Source organism: Colossoma macropomum, unplaced genomic scaffold, assembly GCF_904425465.1.
Source record: "Colossoma macropomum unplaced genomic scaffold, Colossoma_macropomum, whole genome shotgun sequence".
Lineage (NCBI taxonomy): Eukaryota > Metazoa > Chordata > Actinopteri > Characiformes > Serrasalmidae > Colossoma > Colossoma macropomum.
In genome coordinates this window covers 1,700,014-1,722,547 of record NW_023494802.1, presented here as the reverse complement: position 1 = coordinate 1,722,547, position 22,534 = coordinate 1,700,014, and the positions used below count along the sequence as shown (strand labels likewise).

General features: G+C 37.6%; 1 protein-coding gene across 1 annotated transcript in view; it reads right to left on the bottom strand.

Annotated features, from left to right (window-relative positions):
• Positions 1–22,534, bottom strand: part of col9a3 (collagen, type IX, alpha 3) — a 50,002-nt gene extending 27,468 nt beyond the window's left edge. Inside the window, exons 1-12 of the mRNA XM_036591247.1 lie at positions 22,344–22,534; positions 21,480–21,551; positions 17,282–17,317; positions 16,904–16,975; positions 15,349–15,402; positions 9,034–9,069; positions 8,267–8,290; positions 8,049–8,102; positions 4,349–4,402; positions 2,636–2,677; positions 831–887; positions 654–707 (exon numbers count right to left, since the gene is read on the bottom strand). Of these exons, the coding sequence (XP_036447140.1) occupies positions 654–707; positions 831–887; positions 2,636–2,677; positions 4,349–4,402; positions 8,049–8,102; positions 8,267–8,290; positions 9,034–9,069; positions 15,349–15,402; positions 16,904–16,975; positions 17,282–17,317; positions 21,480–21,551; positions 22,344–22,409 (621 nt within the window). The 5' untranslated portion in view covers positions 22,410–22,534. The remainder of the gene's footprint in view (positions 1–653; positions 708–830; positions 888–2,635; positions 2,678–4,348; positions 4,403–8,048; positions 8,103–8,266; positions 8,291–9,033; positions 9,070–15,348; positions 15,403–16,903; positions 16,976–17,281; positions 17,318–21,479; positions 21,552–22,343) is intronic.

Here is a 22,534-nt window from a genome sequence, read left to right as displayed (position 1 = left end):
TCATCTAAATGGTGACAGAAATGGGAAATGCATACATGGTTAGCATCTAGAATATAACGTTTTAAAATTTTATCAGCAGTTTGGATATTTTAGTAAACAATGAAAAGCTTTCTTCTTATCTCTATAAAAAATAATTCTTGCATGATTTAATTCTCACTGATACAGGAATGTAATCGTCATATTAGTTGATTAATCAGAAAAATTGGCGATAGATTGGAGGGTCTATATTTTTTACCACTTTTGACACTGGTGTGCTTTTATGTACCAAAAACAGTCATGACCATTTTTCAGTCTCACTTTATGCCTTAGAAAAAAGCACTCAGAAATGAAACTATCTAAACGGCTAAACTGCTATAGGCTGAATAGGTGGATATTTGCAATAAATTTAAAACAGGCAGCTTAGTTTCCATATACGGACTTTATGGAGAGGATAGTGAACCGTACCTTTTGAAATTTTTTGAAACAATATTTATATGTTACTTTTTCATTTCATAAAAGCTATTAAAATGAGTTTTTCTGACATATGGGCCCTTTAACTGGTTACAAAAGTAATGATTATTTGCCACCCCGGTATTGTGATGTTACATTGTTGTCATATTGCCCACACCTACTATACAGACTTAATGAGTATTTCCATTACAATATGATCTTACCTTCTCACCATCTTTCCCAAGTTCCCCTTTGTCTCCTTTGTGACCTGTGTGCCCCTAAAAGGACGGATAAGCAAACAGATTAAAAAGACACAAGGCAGAGCCGGAATTAGTTTACAAGGTTTCAGCTGAAGTGTATGTAACTGAAAGTTGGTGTCAGAAGTGGAGCCACTGAAGTACCTTAAAACCGGGCATTCCGGGTGGTCCTGGGGGACCTGGTGGACAGATGGCAGGGCACTGCAAAGAAAAAATAATCACAGTTAATCACCAGCATTAAAAAACATGCCGTCATTTTATATAAATTGTTTCTGACTCGTAGCTCACTGAAACAAGCAGAGACACTGTGTGGAAAGTGCAAATTCTAATAATTATAAAATGCCACTTAGACTGTATTTCAAATTGTTATAGGCTTCAAATGATTCAACAATAGATATTTATAGGTAGAGTTGGTGTTAATATTCAGGCATTGGATTCAGTTATTGTTAACTATGTTATTATATTTAGGTGCTACAGTAAAGTGACAGCAATTCATTTAGCTTTCAAAGGTAAATTGATTTAGTAGCTAGAATTACATTTGGTATTCTTGCTTTCCTCGTGAAGTATGGACTGATTAATCTGACTTATTGGTTCAGCAGACTTATCAGCAAATGTTAAAATCTAGCACAGAGACTGTTATAGATAATCATGGCCTTCAGATGCATTCAAACATTGCAGAGTGTAGTAGATTAGTTCTGGAACTGAACCCCAGATAAACAGCTGCAACTACAATAATAACAATAATAATAATAATAATAGTAATAATAATAATAATAATATAATAATAATAGTATTATTATTAGTACTATTAGCCCATATCCCTGCATTATTGTGTGTGAATGTGTAAACATTATAAAGGTTTTCTGTTTGTTTATTTTAATTTTTATTTTGAAGCCATTTATAATGAAAAATTTGTAGACTTCAACTTAGAAAATACAGCTAGCTTTATAGCCGCTAGTCAGAGGTGGAGAAAATAAATGAATAATCTACTGATAATCTACTAATAATAATCTACTAATCTTCTAATAATAATAAATGAATAATGACTGATCTACCACCCTGGAGAGCTCAGATCCAACACACCTGGCTCTAATGTTCAGACGTTCCTGAAGGCCTTCATTAACTGGATCAGGTGTGTTAGATTAGGGGTGGAGCTAAACTCTGCGGGGTGGCAGATCTTCAGGACACCTGGTCAATACTGAGATTACAATCATTTAACATGAATACTTATGAAACATAACTGATTTAGTGCACTATTAAAAAACTTAGGGGACTTCCCTGAATTTTGAATTTAATACAACTGAAAAAGAAATGTAAAAAATGTAATAAAGACAATTATATATATATATATATATATATATATATATTATATATATATATATATATATATATATATATATATATAAAATATATAAAAATAATACATAAGTATGGACTTTTAGGGAGGGGGTGAAAGTGCACCACTGTAAAGGAAAAGGGCAGACGCTGGATTTATAACACTAGACAAAACCAGAGGATCATTGCGAAGTGAAATGCGGCACAATAATCATTATATTGATTAATTGCCCAGGCCTTTCTTTGTTTGATGCCAGTTTCAGTAATCCCTGAGTAAAGTATAAATGTTCCACAATAATACTTAAGCATAGTAATGAGGTACGAGTATTTTGCATCCCTGCTGCTGGTTTTATAGCTGACTACCTTGTCAGCTGGAAGACCAGACACAGTTTGAGGCTTATTGAGAAGATCCAGGCTTTTCTAGCATTATGCAGTGATGGTCCTCATCTAATGGATTCCACTTTGGTGTTGTGGTTCATCATCATCCATTCAAACCACTATTTGGAATTGTTCACATGACATGTCTAGCTTAGCTGATGTGGCCTGCATACTTTTACAGTTTGGAAAACCATTAAATTATCAACAAGTGTCCAAAAACGTCTCTGAGAACTTACCAAAAGTTCTCCATTGCCCTCAGGAAGAGCCCCAGGAAGTCCCTAAATGCATAAACAAGACAAAATAAAGCAGCATTATACAAAATCCAACTGTTTCTCTTCTTGCTTTTTATCTGAACTCATCTGAAGGTGCAGCCCAAAGAGCCTATAGGTTCCTTCTCTATTCCTTGTTTTCGTCCACTGTGAGCTCTCTTGTTCATAAAGATTACATTACTCAGCAGTCATTCTGATCCTTCATCAGTACAAATCTATGATATTTTTGTGTCTCTAAATTAAAGTTGTTCAAACACAATCTGCTCTACTACAAGATCTGATCATTATGGGTCTGTCTTTGCAGTCAAGTCCAGTCAAAAGGTTTTGTTGGTTCTCTGAGGGAAAATAACACATCCTCTACATAGAACACACTTAAATATGGCATTTTTTGTGGACAATTTCTACTATGCTGAATTAAAAGCTACACTATGCAAGTTTTGGGGATCTAAAAACCACTATGGTGGAAATTTTGTAAGGTAAGGTGTGTCTTAGACCCTTTCCTGAGCCAATGAATCTGATGATTGCAACCCTATTGAAATTTAAAAAGACATAATCAATCTGGATGTGAGGATGTGAGTGAATTATCTACTACTGTCATCATATCTTCATCAGTATAATGTTGATTTTGCATTTGAGACCTAAACATCAAGCCAGACCTTCTTTTCCAGTCTGTGTGTAATATGTAAAGACGTATGACATGGTCCGAAAAACTCCCAACCCAACATCTCTGACTTTTAAAGGATTATTTCAGGCTTTACAGGACAACTCGCAGCAGCACATGCTCACCATATTTTAGCCTGTTTTTATTCTCTTGACTTTCGATTCAACAAAATAACATTTTGTAGTGCTGCTTCAACGTAGCATATTGGAAAAAAATGAAATGTAAGATATGAATTGTGGCATAAAATGTGGGTCTATGCAAAAGTTATGTTATATTATTTATATTCTGTAAATTCAGCAAGTAAACAGTAACCGTGTGTTAAAATGTGCAGAAGTGTGTCTCTGTAGAGGATGTGTTCACTTATTTACCCTTAGAAAATCAACAAAAGCATGGAATTTGACCAGGGGTGTCCAAAATTTTGTATATAACTATACAGCCAAATGCAAGATTTGGTTTGCTTTTTGAATAGCACTATACTGCTCAGGGTTACAATGCTCAGCTAGGGGCTGTGGGGTCAAACAGTCTAAGACCACATGGTTGTTTTTCATTTAAACCTGGAAATAAACAACAGAAAGTTTTAAAATTCTGAAAAAGGTAAAACAAAGAAAAGTTATGACAATTAAAATAAAGAATTTTTATGATTTGGCACTTTTTCTAGGTCACTACTCAAATTTAAGCAAATGTGTGACACTGACCATGTTAAGGCCTTTATACATAAGGTAAGTTATTTTTTTTGTCTTTTCCACTGGAGCTTTTGTCACTGTTCGTGATGCCAGCTTGAGTCCTGCTGTCGTTAAAGCAGAAGGGTGACAAACACTAAAAACTATTGCTCTAAAAACGTCTGTTATGCTGGTTATATCATTTGTAATGAAAAACTTTGTTTTAAATTAGAGAAGAATGCAAAACAGTGTTTTCACCAGAGCTCAGACTTTTGGACCCCAGTTTATAAAATTCTTTTCTTTTCATCAGTATGAATTTAACAGACATTGCTGTCCTTACTTGACATGTGCAGTACTTACAGGTGGCCCATCTGGACCTGAAAGACCAGGAAGTCCTGGAAGACCCTCAGGTCCCTGGAACGAAGCAGACAAAAACACTTTAGGCAGGTTTATCTGTATAACATTCATACACTGTGGCCATTCAAAGTGCTTCACTAATGAGAAAATACAAAGATAAATTACAATTACAAAGATAAACTGCTATGGGTGGCCTGTGAAGATGCCCCGCTATTCTACAAGCTCTGTCAATAAAATCAACTACTAAATAATACAGTTATTCCCATAATAAAACAACAATATTTATAAGCGGCCTGTTTTACACTGTAATTCACAGTGTAATATGAAAAGTTCATACTGGAAATCTTTATTTCTGAATTTCTATTAGTTGTATGGGATGCACAGTGATATCAGAATCATATCAGTATTAGCAGATAATTGCTTATAAGATAATCAGTGTTGGATGTTATTTAGATTTGAGTGATATTATAAACCGATATTTGGTGATGTGTTTATTGAACTCCGAAAGATCAGAATGTTTAAGTCACACAGGGTTACGTACTAATATATCTGCATTTTATTTATTTTAAGGCATAATTTTTACCTCTGCAGGGATTGAGCCTGAGGATAACATTATAGCAAAGCAAATAAATAAATAATGTGAGGAGAACTAATGAGAAATAAGACAAAATAGGACCTTGTTAAAGTTTGTAAACCTTTAACAGTTTAAATCTGTTCAAAGTCTTGGTGGGTTTAAAAACTCATCTAAACACACATTTTAATCTAATTCCAAATTCTCTTTATATTACTGAAATGTTTAAAAATGGTTCTAGATGTCAAGCTTGTAACAACAGCAGAACCCTTTTTGGTGCTATGTAGAACCATTTTCAAAAAGCTTCTATATACAACCTTATACAACACCTTCTTCATCAATCTGAAGAACCATTTCACCATGCAAAGAACCATTTAGACATGAAATGGTTCTATATAGAACTCTGGGTTCCTTATAGAACCATTCCCTTTATTAAAGACTCTAAACTGGGACGGTGATTCCAGCTATAAATCACGGCAACGCATGAAACCGCCATCTGATGTATTTCCAGACAAAATTACAGCTGGTTTCTGCTGTTTAAGCCCCTGCTGTGTGGCTCCGACTGAATAGGCTGAAATCAGGCCAACTTTTCCTGATCAGAAGAGCTTTCACATGGGATGTTCATCTCAATTACTGAGCTATTTAAGGTAGATCTGCTGCCTCATCGTTGTTACGTCAAAGGCAGCCTATATAAACAGACCACAAATATTCACAGCTTATTTGGAAAAAGAGATAAAGATAAAAAGAAAAGAAGGGCTGATAGTCTACTGTTTTGTATTGAAATCCCCATATAATATTTGTGTGGTTTTATGTACCAACAACATTCACTTTTCCATGAGCACTTTCCAACCTCTCTTCATTGGAAGTATATTGGCTATATAATATATTGGCTAATCTGTATTGGCTCGTTCCCTTATACTCCTTATAACTTCAGTGAGAGTGGCTAAGCTGCTGTAGGCTGAATAGCACATGTAAATGTGTCGGTTTTTGTGACATCACAAAATTGATTTGGCAGCTTAGTTTAGCTTAGCAGACTGTGTGAGATTTTACATTTTCAGTTTTCCATGATATGGACCCTTTAATAATTGAGTGTCAGTCTGAACACACTAAAAAATGAGTTTATATATGCTGGCACTATTTTTAATTGAATGGAAATGTGCGAAATAAATGTTCATAGAATGATTTATTTCTGCATCTGTGCATAATCATTAGCATATTTCCCAACTCATAAAGTGACATAAAGACATAAAGATCAAGCTTGAAAGCACTGCATAAGTACTTCATCTTCACCAAAAAGGGTTCTACAGCACATTCTCCATCAGTTTGAAGAACGCTGTAATGATGCAAAGAACCATTTAATCATGCAAAGGGTTCTTTGTGTTCATGGTTCTACACAGAACCATTTTCTTTACTAAAGAACTTTGAAGAACCTCTCTTTTAAGTGTGGACCTCACCAAATTCTCTTGCTATATTGGCAAATAATGTCTGTTTCAAGCATTATTTTTTTAAAACAAGGTAAATAATCTGCCAATATAGTGAGATAATTTCACCTATAAAATTACTGAAGAATAATAAAGTCTAAAAGCAAGTTAAACAATGTTGCAATATTATAATATATACCATCAAAATTATAAATATTTAATTTAAAACAATTTCACTTGCCAAGATGTCATTTTTTGCAATGTAGACTTTGTGTCACCCAGGAACACAAAACCTCAACTAATTTAAAAATGTGTATAGGGGGCACCGTTCCTGTCTAGAGCCCCAGAATTATTAAATCCACCCCTGGACGTTTGCTTGCTTCAGACTTGTCTAACACATCTACAGGTGGGTCACAAGGTCCATGTTATTAGTTTAAATGTTCCACTTAAGACAACATTGTTAATATTGTAGACTATAATAAAAACGCAGCTCCTGCTGTTTGAATGTTGCACTCTTTAAATTGTGATTTTGTATATAATTATATTTTGTGTATATAAACAATTAGTCTGTCAGCCATTCAGAGCAGAGCGTTTTCTGTCCTGATTTCTATTCAGTTGAATGAGCCCACTTTACTAGCCTAAAGCTATTGTACCGAAGGAATGTACTGCTATGTAATGTGTTTAGTGCTGTGTTATATTTAGTATTGATAAATACATTGAAGATCTTCATAGAATTATTCTGGACCCTGATCTGGAAGGACCTTTTGATAAGATCTTTAACTGGGTTGGTAACATATTTGAAGATGTTTTTTGGGGTCTTACAGCATTTGCTCACTTATGTATTCCCCTTTGTAGCACCAGTATACCAGAATAGTAACTATTGTCATTTATTTTGGCCTCAGATTACTCTGGTGCTTACACCTACAACAGCATAGACGTTCCTTATAAACATGGAAACACTTCATTTCCCAAATTGCCTGTATGCGGACTGAGGAAAGAGGCCTGTCTTAGGATGTGCAGAAAGAGGGAATACTACCGTATTTCACTGTACAAGCAAAGAATAGATTAAGCTTGCAAGAACATACACTTTACAGTATGTTCTAAGGGGAGAATGAAGGATTGTACTGCTGTGTAATGAAAGAACATTCTGTTCTGCCTATTTCTGGTCATGTCTGTCACACCTGTCACATCATATGTAGGCTGGGCCTAATCTTGGCATCAGTCTGGCCTACGTAATTGTGACCGTCCACTTGTTAATGGGCTGGCTAAAGGTCTGGTGCCTGCATGCAAACAGTAAAAATTCAATTCTGCAGACATAAGGCTGCTCCCTGTTTTTGGGCAGGCTTGGACTGTTCAGTATCTGGAATTAACTTATTTTTTAATGTTTTATTGTTTGTGTGTGTGGATCCATTTAATGCTAATACTAATGATGAAGTAGACATCCAGTCTATTTCGCTTTGATCCGGGCTATCTGAGGTACTTTGGGGAAGACACACAGAATTGTTATCCCGTACGAATCGGCCATTCAAATCTCTTACAAAATACATCACCGGACCTCCTCTGCTAAAACTAATCCAGCTCCAATAGGGCTTAAGCTGGTGATGGGTTTCTGTTTGACTTCCTTTCCTCTTTCGGTTAATGGCAACTAGTGCTGGCTGACTTTTGTCACTATTTGAAGATGAATAAAAATGCACATGAGAGTAAAACTCACCGGGGGTCCCTGAGGTCCCGGTCCTCCTGGCAGTCCATTTGCTCCGGGAAGCCCCTGATATAGTGAACACATACACACATACACTCACAGGCCTGTCCTGTATAACTACATCAACTATCTCTCAGTAATAAAGCATCATAATAATTGACAGGATAACTGATGATTAATTAATGAATCAATACATTGATCAATGATGATGATTAATAACAAGTACTCACAGCAGCTCCTGTTCTCCCTCTACCCTAAGAAACACATGCAGAGGCTTATTATGTTTCATATACAGAAATCATGAACATCAGACTGTAAAATAAAAACAAATATAAACTATATACACACAGCACTGTGCAAAAGTCAGAGACCCTTCATTTATTTACTTTCAAGTCAAGCAAAGTTCAGTTTTAGAAGTTGGTTGATCATTTTCTGAAGTAATCAAACACATTTAGTGATGCTGAGGTCTGGACTCTGGGGTGGTCAGTCCATTGTTCAGCTTCTTTGTTTGATGTGTCTGTCTCCTTTTCTCAGTGAGGCTTCTTGACAGCTATACATCCTTTCAGACGCATAGTGCTGAGTTATCTTCTCACAGTGGAAGGATGGACAGAAACACCTGTGGATGTTTTCAGATCTGAAGCAGCTTGATTTTCTCCTCTCTCTCAAAGAGGAAAGCTTTAAGTGCTGTTTATCTGATAGGGGCAGTTTTGGTGTCTACCAGGTCTTCTGGTTGGTTGTTAGGAGACTCATTTACTCTGTAGCTTTTAATTAGTTTTTGAACTCCAGTTTTGGAAACTTCTGTTTTTTTCTACTTATTTTACTTTGTCTTTCTACCTCCTTATACAAGTGGATCTTATAATCTAAAAATCTTATTCCTTATATCTCCTGAAAATCTTAACACCCATTTTGACTGTAAAGTGAATAAACAAAGGGTGGTCTCTGACTTTTGCACAGTACTGTGTTTGTTCTTGCAGGGTTGTGATAATAAGCTACTTACAGGAGGTCCAGGTGGTCCAGGAGGTCCTGCATCACCCTGCAAAAGTGCAAAAAATGTTAAAATTTCCAACAGATACAGAATCTTGTACATCTTAGACAGTCATTAGACATGAGAGCTGAAGTGAGATGAAGCAGAACTGTAACTTCCAAGAAAACACAGCTGTTTACTGCTCCCGCTGTTTGTTTCCTGTAGAGGATTCGAGTAATGTGGGAGATGTTCTGAAATGCTAATGTGTTGAACGCAGCGTAATAGGCTGGGAGAGTCAGATTTCACTCTTTCATCAGCTTCACGATGGGAAAATGTAAACAAAAATCAAAGTTTCATCAAAGTATTTGATGTATTCTCACTAATGCTGCGCTGACGGCCCTCAGCTGTGTTTGGACTGACTGTGTGGTGTCGAAAGAGAGAAATCGATTGCAATTTACATCTGAGTGTGACCATAGCCCCCTGCTGACTTTCAGCCTGTGTACACTACATGTTTTCTTAGTGGGGTGAGAGAGAGAGATTTCATGTCTTCTTTTTCTATGACTGCTGTAAAGAGAGCTACAGTGAATTTACTTGATTCAGATATGTACATTATTTACACTCATAAAATATATTCCATTAACAAACTTCTTTCTGTTTATTTACTTTTGACAACAGTAGTGTTGATGTGATATATTATATTTATGTGGAAATGATTTACACTTTAGAATCAACTAAATTCAGTGCAGTTCTTTTTTCAGTGTGGGTGGGCCAGGCGAAACTCCCATAGAGGGGAGTGAACCCAGCAGTAACCAAAACTATGAAATGTTTGTTAAGCATCGACCTCAGAACAAGAAAAAACACAACACTCTAAAACCTCTTTGAATAATAAAAAAAACAATAAAGTTCAACATAACTTTAATTAGCCCAATACAAGCCACGTTCAGAGTTGTCAAACAAGAATTTCAAACTTTCATCATGTTAATTTTTATCTGTGTTTTTTGGTTTATTTATCAATAAGATTTCAACATCTAAAGTTACATTTTGGGGTCTGGACTGTTTGTGCCCTATGATGCTGCCACTGGTCTGAATGATTCTGGGCCAGATTTACTGAGCATAGTGTAGTGATGTCTGATGAGAAGCCCAGCTGAGCTACAATGAGTAAATATTTACATCCTATCATATAATATTTTAGCGATTATCACTCTGCTATTATAATGAGGGCACAATATAGTCCAGAGAATATAAATTATATAAACTATATATAAATATATAAACTACTCAAACACTGTACTAACCTACAGTAAGTTAATAACATTGCACAGTGTGAGTGAGTGTTTCTTTAGGATAAATTCGCCACAGGACTGTATTGATTCATTTTGTTTGGATTTCCTATCCAGCATTTACCACTACACACTGAGAGTGAATATGCCAAACGCTAACAGCCGATTCTGTTACATCAGTACCTGTGCTGGCTAGCATTGTGCCAGAGACATTATAAAGGAGGAGCAGACTGTTCACTGGTTTGAAAATGAATCAGAAAGGTCTTAACCCTCAACGTCGTACAATTTACGTGCAAAATACCACCTTTCAATAAAACGATCTAATCATCTCGCTGGTAAAGCCACAAGCAGGAAAGGCCTGAGCATGCACAGTAGCCAGAACGTGCTTAGCCAGGACTTACAAACTATTAACCCACTGTGGTCTGAGGGCATTTTCTCGATTTGTGCATCTCTTCTTAAATTCTCTTCATATAACATGATACTCATATGTTTCATATTAAAATGCTCCGTTATCTTCATCACTACTTTCAAAACCACAGCAGCAACTTCAGCAGCTGTAAACTCTCTGTACTCCATTTCACATGTGTCTCCAATGTGGACTGATTGAAGAACGAAGGGTTTTCGGCGTGATGGTCAGTGCTTAGTGATTTCCTGAGTGTCCATTGGTCAGTTTCACACTGAATGTAGACGGACACACGAATCCACCAGTTCCACACGGTGAGAGGCAGATGACGGGTATATCAGCCCCTCATGTACGATCTCAAATCTCACATCAAATTTGACACACGGGCAAATAACTGTGGCATCACTGGCGATCAAACTTGCGATTCCCTGATAATAGGACCAACACCTAGACAGTTGCACCACTCATTAGCCTTAAGAAATGTATCTGCAAAGCCACTATTCACTGCAAGTAAACATGCTACCTTTCTGAAACAGGTGCTGCTTACAGCCTGGCTCACAGCTCACAGTATGAACTGTAAGAAAACGCTGCTCTAACCACTTCCTCCATTCATTCCATTATACAGCATCCTCAGAACAACGTCTAGCTGGATGCTAACTTACAGTATTGTCATTTAGTGATGGAGCTACCTAATGAGAGAATAAACCAAAAGCAGCCAGCCAGCCACCTGACACTAGGCTGGCTAAAGTTACATAGCAAATATGGCTAGCCTGTCTAGCTAACAGCATCAGAATGATGATGTAGCAACAAACAGGTGCATATCTATTGTCTATTAGTAAACTATTAGCAAAGTGAGTTGAGGGTGAGTAGAGATGGTGAAAATATAAAGGGGGTATTTAGTGCAGAAAAGAAAGTAAAGTAAAGAATGTAAAAACTGTTAACTGATAATTTGGCAGAGTGGGTGCTTGACAGCTACCTCATGTAATGTTTTAAACATAAGAACAACTATAATCACCATCACCACCATGCTGAAAAGTTCAGCTAAGACCGGCTTTTGCCAGTAGCTGGTGTCAAATAGTCGAAGCTGGTCTTAGATGGTCTATGTGGTTGTCAAGCTGGACGTCCAGCTGAACTTGGCAAAAACATACCCTTTGCTTGTCAGTCAGCTGGATAAGCTAGTAGATCAGTTTAGCTGGTTGACCAGCATAGGGTATGCTCATCTCCCAGCTGGACCAAATTGACCAAGTTGGTTGACCAGCATGAGAAGGCATGGCTCGAAATCAATGTTCTAGTGTATCGCAAAGGTGTTCTGCGCAGGCCACTGGAGTTTCTCCACAATAAAACTTGTCAAGCCATGTCTTCATGGAGCTTGCTTTGTGCACAGGGTCTCTGTCATACTGGAACAGAAAAGGGTCTTCCCCAAACTGCTGCCACAAAGTTGGAAGCATATAATAGTCTAAAATTGTCTATGCTGTAGCATTAACATCACCTGTCACTGGAACTAAGGGGCCCAAACCCTGAAAACCCCTCCTCCACCAAACTTTACTGTTGGCACTATGTATTCTGGTAGGTAACTTTCTCCTGGCATCTGTTAAAGCCAAATTCGTCCATCAGGCTGCCAGATAGTGAAGTGTGATTCATCACTCCAGAGAACATGTTTCCACTGCTCCCAAGTCCAGTGGCGGCGTGCTTTACACCACTCCAGCCGACGCTTGGCATTGCACAAAGTGATCTTAGGCTTGTGTGCAGCTGTTCTGCCATTGTAATCCAATTTATGAAGCTCCTGACACACAATTCTTGTTCAAATGTTGCTTCCAGAGGCAGTTTGGAACTGTGTATTGAGTGATGCAACAGAGGATAGGCAATTTTATGCGCTGTGCACTTCAGCACTTTGCGGCCCCACTCTGTTTGCGTGGCTGAGCTGTTGTAGCTCCTAGCCACTTCCATTTCACAATAATAGCACTTACAGTTGAGTGGGGCAGATCAAGCAGGGCAAATGTTTCACAAACTGATTTGTGGCAAAGTTGTCATCCTAGGACAGTGCTACATTTAGAGTCACACACCTGTTAACGGTGAATACACCTGAACTCAATAATTAGGATGGGTGTCCACATATATGGTTGGCCATATAGTGTATATATCAGTTAATGTTCATGTTGCTCCCCCCCACTCCCTTTCAGTCCATGCAGTTTGTTGGTCCCTCCTTGCAAGGAGGTTTTCGCAGGCATGTTTTATGACAATGTTCCTTTACTATATGACATGGCATGTTTATCCATTAGATTTACCATCAGCTTAGAGCACTGCACCTCACTTGGCACTTCCATATCAACAGCCCTGCATCCACCCTTGCAGGTTAACAAAATATTTTTGCTAAAGCCGATCTGGCTCCTTCCTAAGCACTCTGAGCGTGTGGTGGGAAGCTTTAACATTCTTTACCGGATTAGAAGTACAGGCACAGCCTCCATCCAGAGAAATTCGACTAAAGTCAGCTGATTGCTCGTTAAAAAAGCCTCCCACAAAGAGCCGTCAGCGGGATGAGTAAATCTGGGCCGACAGGCGCGGTTAAAGGCCCCAGCTTTAGCCCAATCCTCAGGACTAGCTTTTCTACCCACACGATTCACCTACCGTGACCTCCAGAGACACTTTAACGAAGAAACTAAAACAGAGTTAGCAGAGGCTAAACCATGCTGACACTTCTGAGAAAGGAGGGTGAGGAGGTGTTTTTTGTCTTCTGATAACTGAGGAAGTATTATACTTGCATTTCATTGCTGTCATAACAAAACCTGTAACAGAGTTTTGGACCATATCTGTGGGTCTATTCGTCAGGGAATGTTCACACAATAAAACCCCTGTGTGTTTTTATGTTGCTGGAATACATCCAAAATTTTGACAAAGCCGTGTGGATCTGTACATACAATCCTGTACTTAAAGCTATGTAAGTTTTGAGAATTTGGAGACCTCTCTGATGGAAATGTGTAGTTGCATGCAATGTGCGGAAGAACATTTTGTTACGTGGGTTGTGCTCTGGCCTCCTTCCCTGAATGGATGAATTTGATGATTTTATTCTCCTTACTCAGTAATACTTCTTTTAGTTTTAACAAAAAATTATATAGTGCAGCAATAACTGTCCATCATCTGCTTGTTATGTGTGTCAATCAGCTGCAGCTAAAGCAAATGGAAATACTCAATTACAAATACGCATGCAAGGTAGCAGAACATGACATACTGCCAGAAAACATGATCAAACATGACCATCCAATGGACCTTCCACCTTCCACAACCATAGTGTAAATCAAGAATATCCAAGGATACATTCCAGAAAAAGGTTACATTAGGAAGTAACTGGCAGGGTAATGTTTGCTTCCTAGTGTTCAGTTTATTAAATCTATTTTCAGATTTTGCCACTAAATTTCAGATCTCACGTTCCATGCAGATCTGATTGGAGGCGAGCTGGTTTGTGTCGAATGTAGCAGCGTAGTCATCTAGCATCTACTCACACTACACTTTTATCATAGAATTTCATTATTTTTTTTTCTGCAAACTGATGTATTAGTCTCAGCTAGTTTTAGTTTTATTGAATTCTGTGTTGAGCTCCTGGAAACGTTAAAAGAAAAGAAGTGAAGCTAAAGTATGATGGCATTTTATCAATGAATATACCCAGTGAGAGCTTCCTCTGCTGGATGTTTCCAGACATAAGCAGTCAACATCCTATAGCATTCACCACAAAGCCTTAGAATCGTACGTGAATCTATTAATACTACTAACAGTCCAAACTGCATTTGGTGTTGATACAAAAAAGACTGTACAACAAAAAGTCTATTTAGTTATTCCATTACATTTCTACAGAAATATATGCAAACTATTCTTTGACTCATTATGAACTGTAAAGCATTTAGTCACACATGAACTCTTGTCTACAAATGAAACGCCTATAAATGATTTCCTGACTTCCTACAATCACAATTAGACACAATGTGTAGAGAATGTATGATGCAGTGTATTTACACATATAATGTATTTTTAAAACAATTTTGTGTAGTAATACTACACTGCACTGAATCTAGGGGAGATATGGTAAATACACACACTGTCCACTGTAGATGCTTTGTAGATGTTCAGCTTAAACTTTTCTAAATATGTAACATCGCTTTTTTTCTGGCCTAATAGACTGCTCGTATTTTGAGCACATGTAACTACAGTTTCAGTCATGTGACCTTTTTTCCTGCAGCGTCTCAAAGAGAGGACAACAGTGGGGAATTAAAAGATCTCCACTTCATCCAAAAACATAATTCACCTCCAATATGCAAATGTGAAAACACAAAAAAATGGTGATCCAAATGTGTCAAATGGTTGCACACCAACAATCTTTGCCAAAGTAAGTAAACTTAAAGACAGCTTGTGTTGATTAAACATATTTTACTGATGTGCAACTGACTGACACAACTGAACCGAGTTAAGTTCAAAGCACCATTATTGTTTGTTTCAGTGTAAAAATGAATGGATAGTAGTGAACAACAGCAAATAGCTCGCAAAGCTTTACTGCTTACTATCATAAGTGTCTGCATGTTAGGGTCAGTGGAAGGCTGATCTGTTGTCTTAGAGAGCAGTAAAACTCAATGAGGCGTATACACAGGAGACTCATACAGACAGTCAGAGACAACTTACTCGCTGCCCTGGGGGTCCATCCTTCCCTGCTGGACCATCGGGACCCGGCAAACCCTAAAAAAGTATGAGATGCATCATTTTTTAGCTTGTTAACAGACCTATTAAGCAAAGACTCATGATATTCTAATGGTATGATGCTGTAGAACTGAGTGCTGCACTGCTTTATTTTCTTTTATAAAAGCTTGTAATGAGCAAAGCTTTGTTTTGTTTCCCAAAAGCTTTTTAATGGCTAATTCTTCTCAGCTAGTGAAATTCTTAAACTTAGCTGGCTCTGAGCATCAATCCTGAAATACAGAACTCATTGCACTTTCACTGTTAGTGGCACAAAACAAAATCTAGTGCAACAAAAGCAGCTCTGCTACAGAACAAGATGGTGAGCGTGGTAGAGCGACCATGCTAGTGGCAGCTAGCATTCTAGTGGCTAGTTAGCTTTCAGGATAAATTTACCAGCTAACGTTAGGGGATTATCAGTTTCATATACTGAAGCAACTCTCTACTAGGGATGTGGGAACTGGGGGTGCTAAGGGGGCTGCAGCACCCCCAGGTTTTAAGATTGCAACTGCTAAAAACGATAACAATAATAATAATAGAGAGATCCTAACTTTATAATCATTTGAGCATAGTAAAGACCAATTTGTGCTCGTTTTATCGTGGAATTCATGCTTTTCTGTTTTACTTATATATTTTCAAATTCTGCAGTAGCTGTACTGTTTAGGTTTATGCTGTAGGTTTATTACAGTGAGCCGAGTCACTTCCCTCACCAACTGCTGGGCGCTTTGTGGGCGCGTCAGTAAACCACACGCAGGTTGGTGAGAAAGTATATGCAGAGTTATGGGCCAGTTTTGAACCCAAAAACTACCTAAAATTGTTTTTTAAACCTTAAAAGTTAATAATGATTTGTATTTTGTGTATATTTGTGTAATTTGTATATAGTGTAGTATCTTGCCACATGAAACCACATTGACACATTCTGTTTAATGTAAATTATCAAAATAATGGAAATAATAATAATGCAAAAAAATGCAAATCATTTTGCATGATGTCATCATCTACATCACCCATATGCTTCTTAAAAGTTCAGCATCCCCAACTTAAAACACCTTCCCGCATCTCTGCTTTCTACACAAGTAACCTAAACTACATCAGCCAGCTGGCAGGACAGATGAGTTCACTGGGCTGTTAACACAGTTCCATCTTAATTAAAGACTGAGCTAGCTAATTCACAAGAAGCTTTTCTTAGATACGTACAATACTTAAGAAATGCTGTGGCCCAATGCAGCCCACATGGCAGATGAGACACACTTTACTGTTCACTATTAAAATTAGTTTTTTGCAGGTAATTTTTTATGAACCAGCCTCAACAATTTGTCTCTACTTCCTTTGGGGAGGTTACAGTTTTAATCTGAGGCATCATGAACAACGCCCCCCACCCCAATTTCCGAATTCATCACACCCTGGAAAAATTAAGAATTTGATCTTGACATTTCCCGGAAATACTAAATTTGTAGATTACATTATGCATTAATCTTAGTTAGTGAGATGGGTTCTGACTTACGTCCACTCCCGGAAGGCCAGGCAGGCCGGGAGCCCCAGCTGTCCCTGGGGTTCCAGCTTTTCCTTTAGGACCCTACAGCCAAAATAAAAAACACTTCATCAAAATTCATTAAATTCAATGTAGATAGTGAAATAAATTGATTTGAATAAGTTCAATCCCAAAAGGTTAAATCAGAACTGTTCACTGTTTATGAATTCTTTAATAGTACATGTTGGGGGTTTAAAGTAAAAATGGCAAAAGGGACATAGCGTGATATGATCTGTCAATCTTGTCGACCAATCACTTCATTAAAACAGCCGTCCCAAGCCACGTGCAGCTCTAGAACAGGCGGTTTCATTCTGAAAGCTTTAAATCCACAGGATCTGGTGAAATACTCACAGGCTTTCCAAGAAGTCCGGCAGGGCCTGGCTTTCCCTGTGGAGTAAACACAGTTGTGTTTATTTGTATACATTTTTGTAAAAAAAATTCTGCCACAGTTTTTTTTAACAATGTCTCTGATCTCTAACTTTGATGGCATGTTTAGTGAAAGTCTGACTAAAATTTAATCCGGCTGTTATAAAATCGAATTTGAATTTATGTTTGCATATCGTCACTGTCTGATCAAAGCTTCATATCTCCAACAGAGAACACAGGAAAGAAAAAAAGGAAAAAATGTATAAATGAACATTGAGTTGGCTTGACAAAGTCGTAGCTGTGGAATCCTAAGGTGTTGCTATGTTATCCCAGGTGGTTACTAAGGTGTTGCTAGGCCATTGCAATGGTATCCCAGGTGGTTGCTAAGGTGTTGCTATGTTATCCCAGGTGGTTACTAAGGTGTTGCTAGGCCATTGCAGTGGTATCCCAGGTGATTGCTAAGGTGTTACTGTGTTATCCCAGGTGATTACTAATGTGTTGCTAGGCCATTGCAGTGGTATCCTAGGTGGTTGCTGAGGTGTTGCTATGTTATCCCAGGTGGTTCCAAAGGTGTTGCTAGGCCATTGCAATGGCATCCCAGGTAGTTGCTTTTTTATCCCAGCCAGTTGCTAAGGTGTGGCTGTGCCACTGCAATGGTATTCTAGGCAGTTGCTAAGGCATTGCTATGTTATACCAGTTGGTTGCTAAGATGTTGATATGCCACAGCTGTGGAATCCCAGGTGGTTCCTAAGGTGTTGCTAGGCCATTGCTGCATTTTTGGAGTGTTTTTATTGGTCTGTTTGTCATTAAAGTTTGAAACAGTGTAAGATGGGACATGTTCAAATATATTAATTTTGCCGTTACTTTTATTAGGAGAAACTTGCAAAATGTACTAACACTAATAAACCACTTTTTAAGGTTAAATAGTTCAGAACAGTCCAACCCATTTGGAGAAAAACTTGATTTAGCATGCCTGATCCAGGCCACTGAGGGCTGGATACTCAGGGATTAGTGGAAACACTAATAGGTGCAGAGCATCTTAACAAAAAGACTTTCAAAGTTTTAGAAGCATAATAAAAATATCTGAAAAATAAAGAGCTTCAACCTTCTCCTCATCATCCATACTGGACTATAACACTGAGACTGGAGAATAGAGTAGAATAGAATAGAATAGAATAGAAGGTGATATAAAATAGCCCCACACTTAAGTTTCTCTCTCATTAGAACACAACTTAAATGTTTTGTAGTATTACTATTAAATAATTTACCGACATTACTCACTATTTATTCTGCATTATCGTATTTTAAGATTAAAAACAATAGTAGGTCTAGGATTCAAGGGTTTAACAGGCCTTTGCTGTTTTTGTCCACAAATCAGCTTTACTAAAAAGAGGTGGGAGATTTGGCAGAATTCAAAGTTGTCATGATAAATTACTGTACAGTGAGTATATCGTTAATATTATCACACTTTATTATTAACACATTATTAACACTTAAAAAACATCCAAAAACATTGTATTTTTACATAGTACTTTTTATATCTGCCACTCTTTTTAGTCTGTTCCAACTTATAAAACTTCAGAAAAACAAAACACTGTATTGCATAACAAGAAAATGTACTTAAGTAAAGTAATATTGTACCTCCCCACCCCACTGAAAAAGAATATACTAAAAATATAATTGTTTCTATTTGTATTTTGGAATATTTACATCCTATGATAATATTTCATTTTCACAGGGGCAGCCTAGACTATTCCTGGTGTAATATGTGTAATCTGGAAAAAGTGTTTTAAATAAATAATAAATAAATAAATAAATCTTGCATACTGTCGTATGCAAAAGTTTGAACACCCTTGGCCAAATTACGTTTCTCTATGTAAAATAAGTTAACATGTCTTATGAATTTTTTACTAAAATATGGCTGGGCTGCTGCTCTGGTGTCCCAGGTGGTTGCTAATATGTGTGTATATATGTGAGCTCGTATGTGTGTGAGTGTATGTAATGTCTATGAGGGGCAGTGTGTGTGTTGTCCTTTATGACATCATTTGTGGAAGTTACATTTGAATTTTCTCAATGTTGCGCCGTTCATTTCTTAAAGGATACAAATCGCATTTTAACAAACACTGTATGAAAAAAGGACAAGCACACTATTTCCGCATAGGCACTACAATCCTGCAAAGTTTTGTGTTTTTAGCTCAAAAACTGTGAATATGTAACCAAAAAAAGCACATTAGTTGGCACAATTTATACTGTATATTTTATTTTTCCAATATATTAAATTCAGCTGATAAATAGAAATTGTGCCCTAAAATTTGCAGGAAAATGTCACATCAACAACAACATGGAATTTGACCAGAGGTGTTCAAACATTTGCAGAACTTCAAGAAGGAGAAAAGTGAACAAGTCAGAAGTCAAAAGCTGAGAGGCCCAAAGTGATGGGGGCGCGGTGGAAGGCAGGTAGAGAAGGAGAAGGAGTATGGGATAAGTTAGAGACGTGTAGAGGGGGTTGGGTGGGGGTTGGGGGGGGTGGGTAACTGTAGAAGGCCGTGTTTGATTTTGGGGGCAGTATGAATAGCCCTCTGTGTGTCCAGCCTGCCAGGCTGCTCTGCTATGCTGCTCTACATTTACTGAGGAAACATTCACTATTTTCTTAGTAAACTAAACCGCATTTTCTCTTCAACATAACAAGTCCTGCAAGTGGGCATTAAAACATTACACATGCAAATGAACAACACATGCAGCAAAGCAGATAACACCGATACTGTATGCTAATTTCTATATTGTTACAGCTATCCAAAGAAAATGGCAACTTTACTTTTAATTTGAGACGATGTAAAGAGATTTTATTTCATCATTTCTCTCTTGGCCCATTCATGGAATTTTCTCACAATGTAAAGAACAACAGATTTTCTCAAATTCCGTCAAAAAATGACAAAATCTTTTGGACAGCGACGATATATTGAACAATGTTGTCTTATTTTGTACATTATTATTATCTTATTGTTTCTAATAAACTTTTTATTTTAGTTTCATTAATTCCTGTTTAAATTTTAAGTGAGGGTCAAACCTCAACGTGTTTTCAAATTCAAAGAAAGGTTTCAATTGAAGGAATGAAGGGAAAATATTTATGGTAATATCAAACAGCCCAACACCTCCAACCTCTCAAATTAAATAAAAACTCTAAAGAAGGCAAACATAAATCTGAAATACGTCACTGCCCAGCTACACCTATCAGCGGTGCTGAAATGAGCTCTACGCTTTTGAAGGAGGAGCCTTCAGTATAAATTACCAGCATAAAGTCAATAAAGTCATACAGTCTGACTGATAAACTCTTCACTGCTTCAAGACATTTACACTTAGTGTAGCGACTGAAGGATCATTTTTTCATTCGGATTAAAAAGAATGTACCGTAAAAGAGCCGTATGCAAAAGTCTTGGCACCCCTGGACAAACTACATATCATATGGATTTTCGTAGTGAAAATAAATACAATTTTAATGCAGAATAACTGCTTATTTGCTGAATTTAACATATTGGGGAAAAAAACAGAACATAGAATAAGTTCTTTGCAAAAGTTATGGCACATTTTGTATTTTGTTTTTTTTTTTTTCAATATGTTAGGCAAATAAATATAAACTGTGTAGTAAAATTTGCCATATTTAAGTGCGTTCTCTATAGAGAAACTTGCCATTTGAGTGTTCAAACTTTATGACTGTATATCATCACTGTCATATTAAAATCTTACCATTTGAAAACATCAGCTGTAATTCACACTGGGTAAATATTTCATGATGGATGGACCAATAGAAAGGGTCCAAAATTACTTGGAATAAAATCTTCTAATAAAGTTACCATCAGAGATAAAGCAGCAATGATATTTATCTTAAATCAAGATAAATCTACTGAGAGAAACACTAACATGACATATATGTCCGTGAGCACCACGTACACATTAAGATGCTTGAGTTCAAATGTATCACAGTGTCTCCTGATTCCCCCTGTGCTGCAGACTTTAGTGTCCTTCTGCTCTAATACATCTGATTCAGCTCCTCAGCTCATCAGCAAACCCTACACCAGGTTATAAATGCTTGTTTCTTATAGAACTTCTCAATCAACGGCTCAGCAATTAACATCAAAAATAAAGAATCATCATTCAAACTTAAGTGATTTCACAGTTCACTCACATCAATGCCATCCTTCCCTGGGGGTCCCGGTGGTCCTGGAGGTCCAGGTGCCCCACGAGGACCTGGTCTCTGCTGCACACAAAAGTGTTCATCGTTTTAAAATCTACTCAAACATCTAAAATACTTTTTAAACCCATCTAAACATTCAGACGTCTTGTGCATAAACATTTTAATTCTGTGTGGACTTTGACCTTATAATAAAAAACAAGCTCTAGCACGTTCAGTACGCTTCTCAGTAATTTTTCAAATAAAATGAATCGATTATATTCGATTTATGTGTAGAACTTTACAAAAACAAGTCCTGGTGCCCACAGACTTCTTTAATGCGCACCCTTGCGCCAAAAAGTTGCCAAATTACGCACGTGTTTAACTTTACATGCAATCACAAGCTGAAGATTTCTGTTAATAAAACGCTTCGTTTACACTGTATTTATTATAAACACACATATTTTATGCTCTAATGTGACTGCACGGGGCAGTTGGAGAGACCCCTGGAACAATGGTGCCATTGTGGAGAGGCCAGTGAGCTGCGCACTGCATTCCACAGCGCACCAACTTCACAAACTTCACAAGTGTGTGCAGAAAAGCCCTTTTAAGTGAAGCGAGCGTGTAAATATTAGCCTTCACACCCACAAACCACTCAGTTTCACTCAAATTCGCTGACCAGTTTGGCCAAGCAAAATGTATTTTATACCAACAGACGCACTAAAACCGTCTGTGCGTTCGGTTTACAGCATTCATCTGCATTAAAGCACCTTTTATAGTCATTAATATCATTCAACTGACCACAGCACGGGCTATCTGCATCTTTTACTGCAGGCCTGAAAGAGAACTGTTGGAGTAGTGCTGTTGGAGTAGCCTTACCTGGGCAAGTGATGATGCCAAAAGCTGGCAGAGGAAGAGTAGCCCCAGAGCTGAGAACATGGCCATAGTCCTGTCCAACTCTCAGCCGATTCTCTGTGCAAAAACGAAGTGGACTCGAGCCCCCCGGGTTCCCTGCGCTTTTCGCCTCGCCTCGCGCTCCCCCCGGGCTTTTTTGACCGCGATGGACCGCT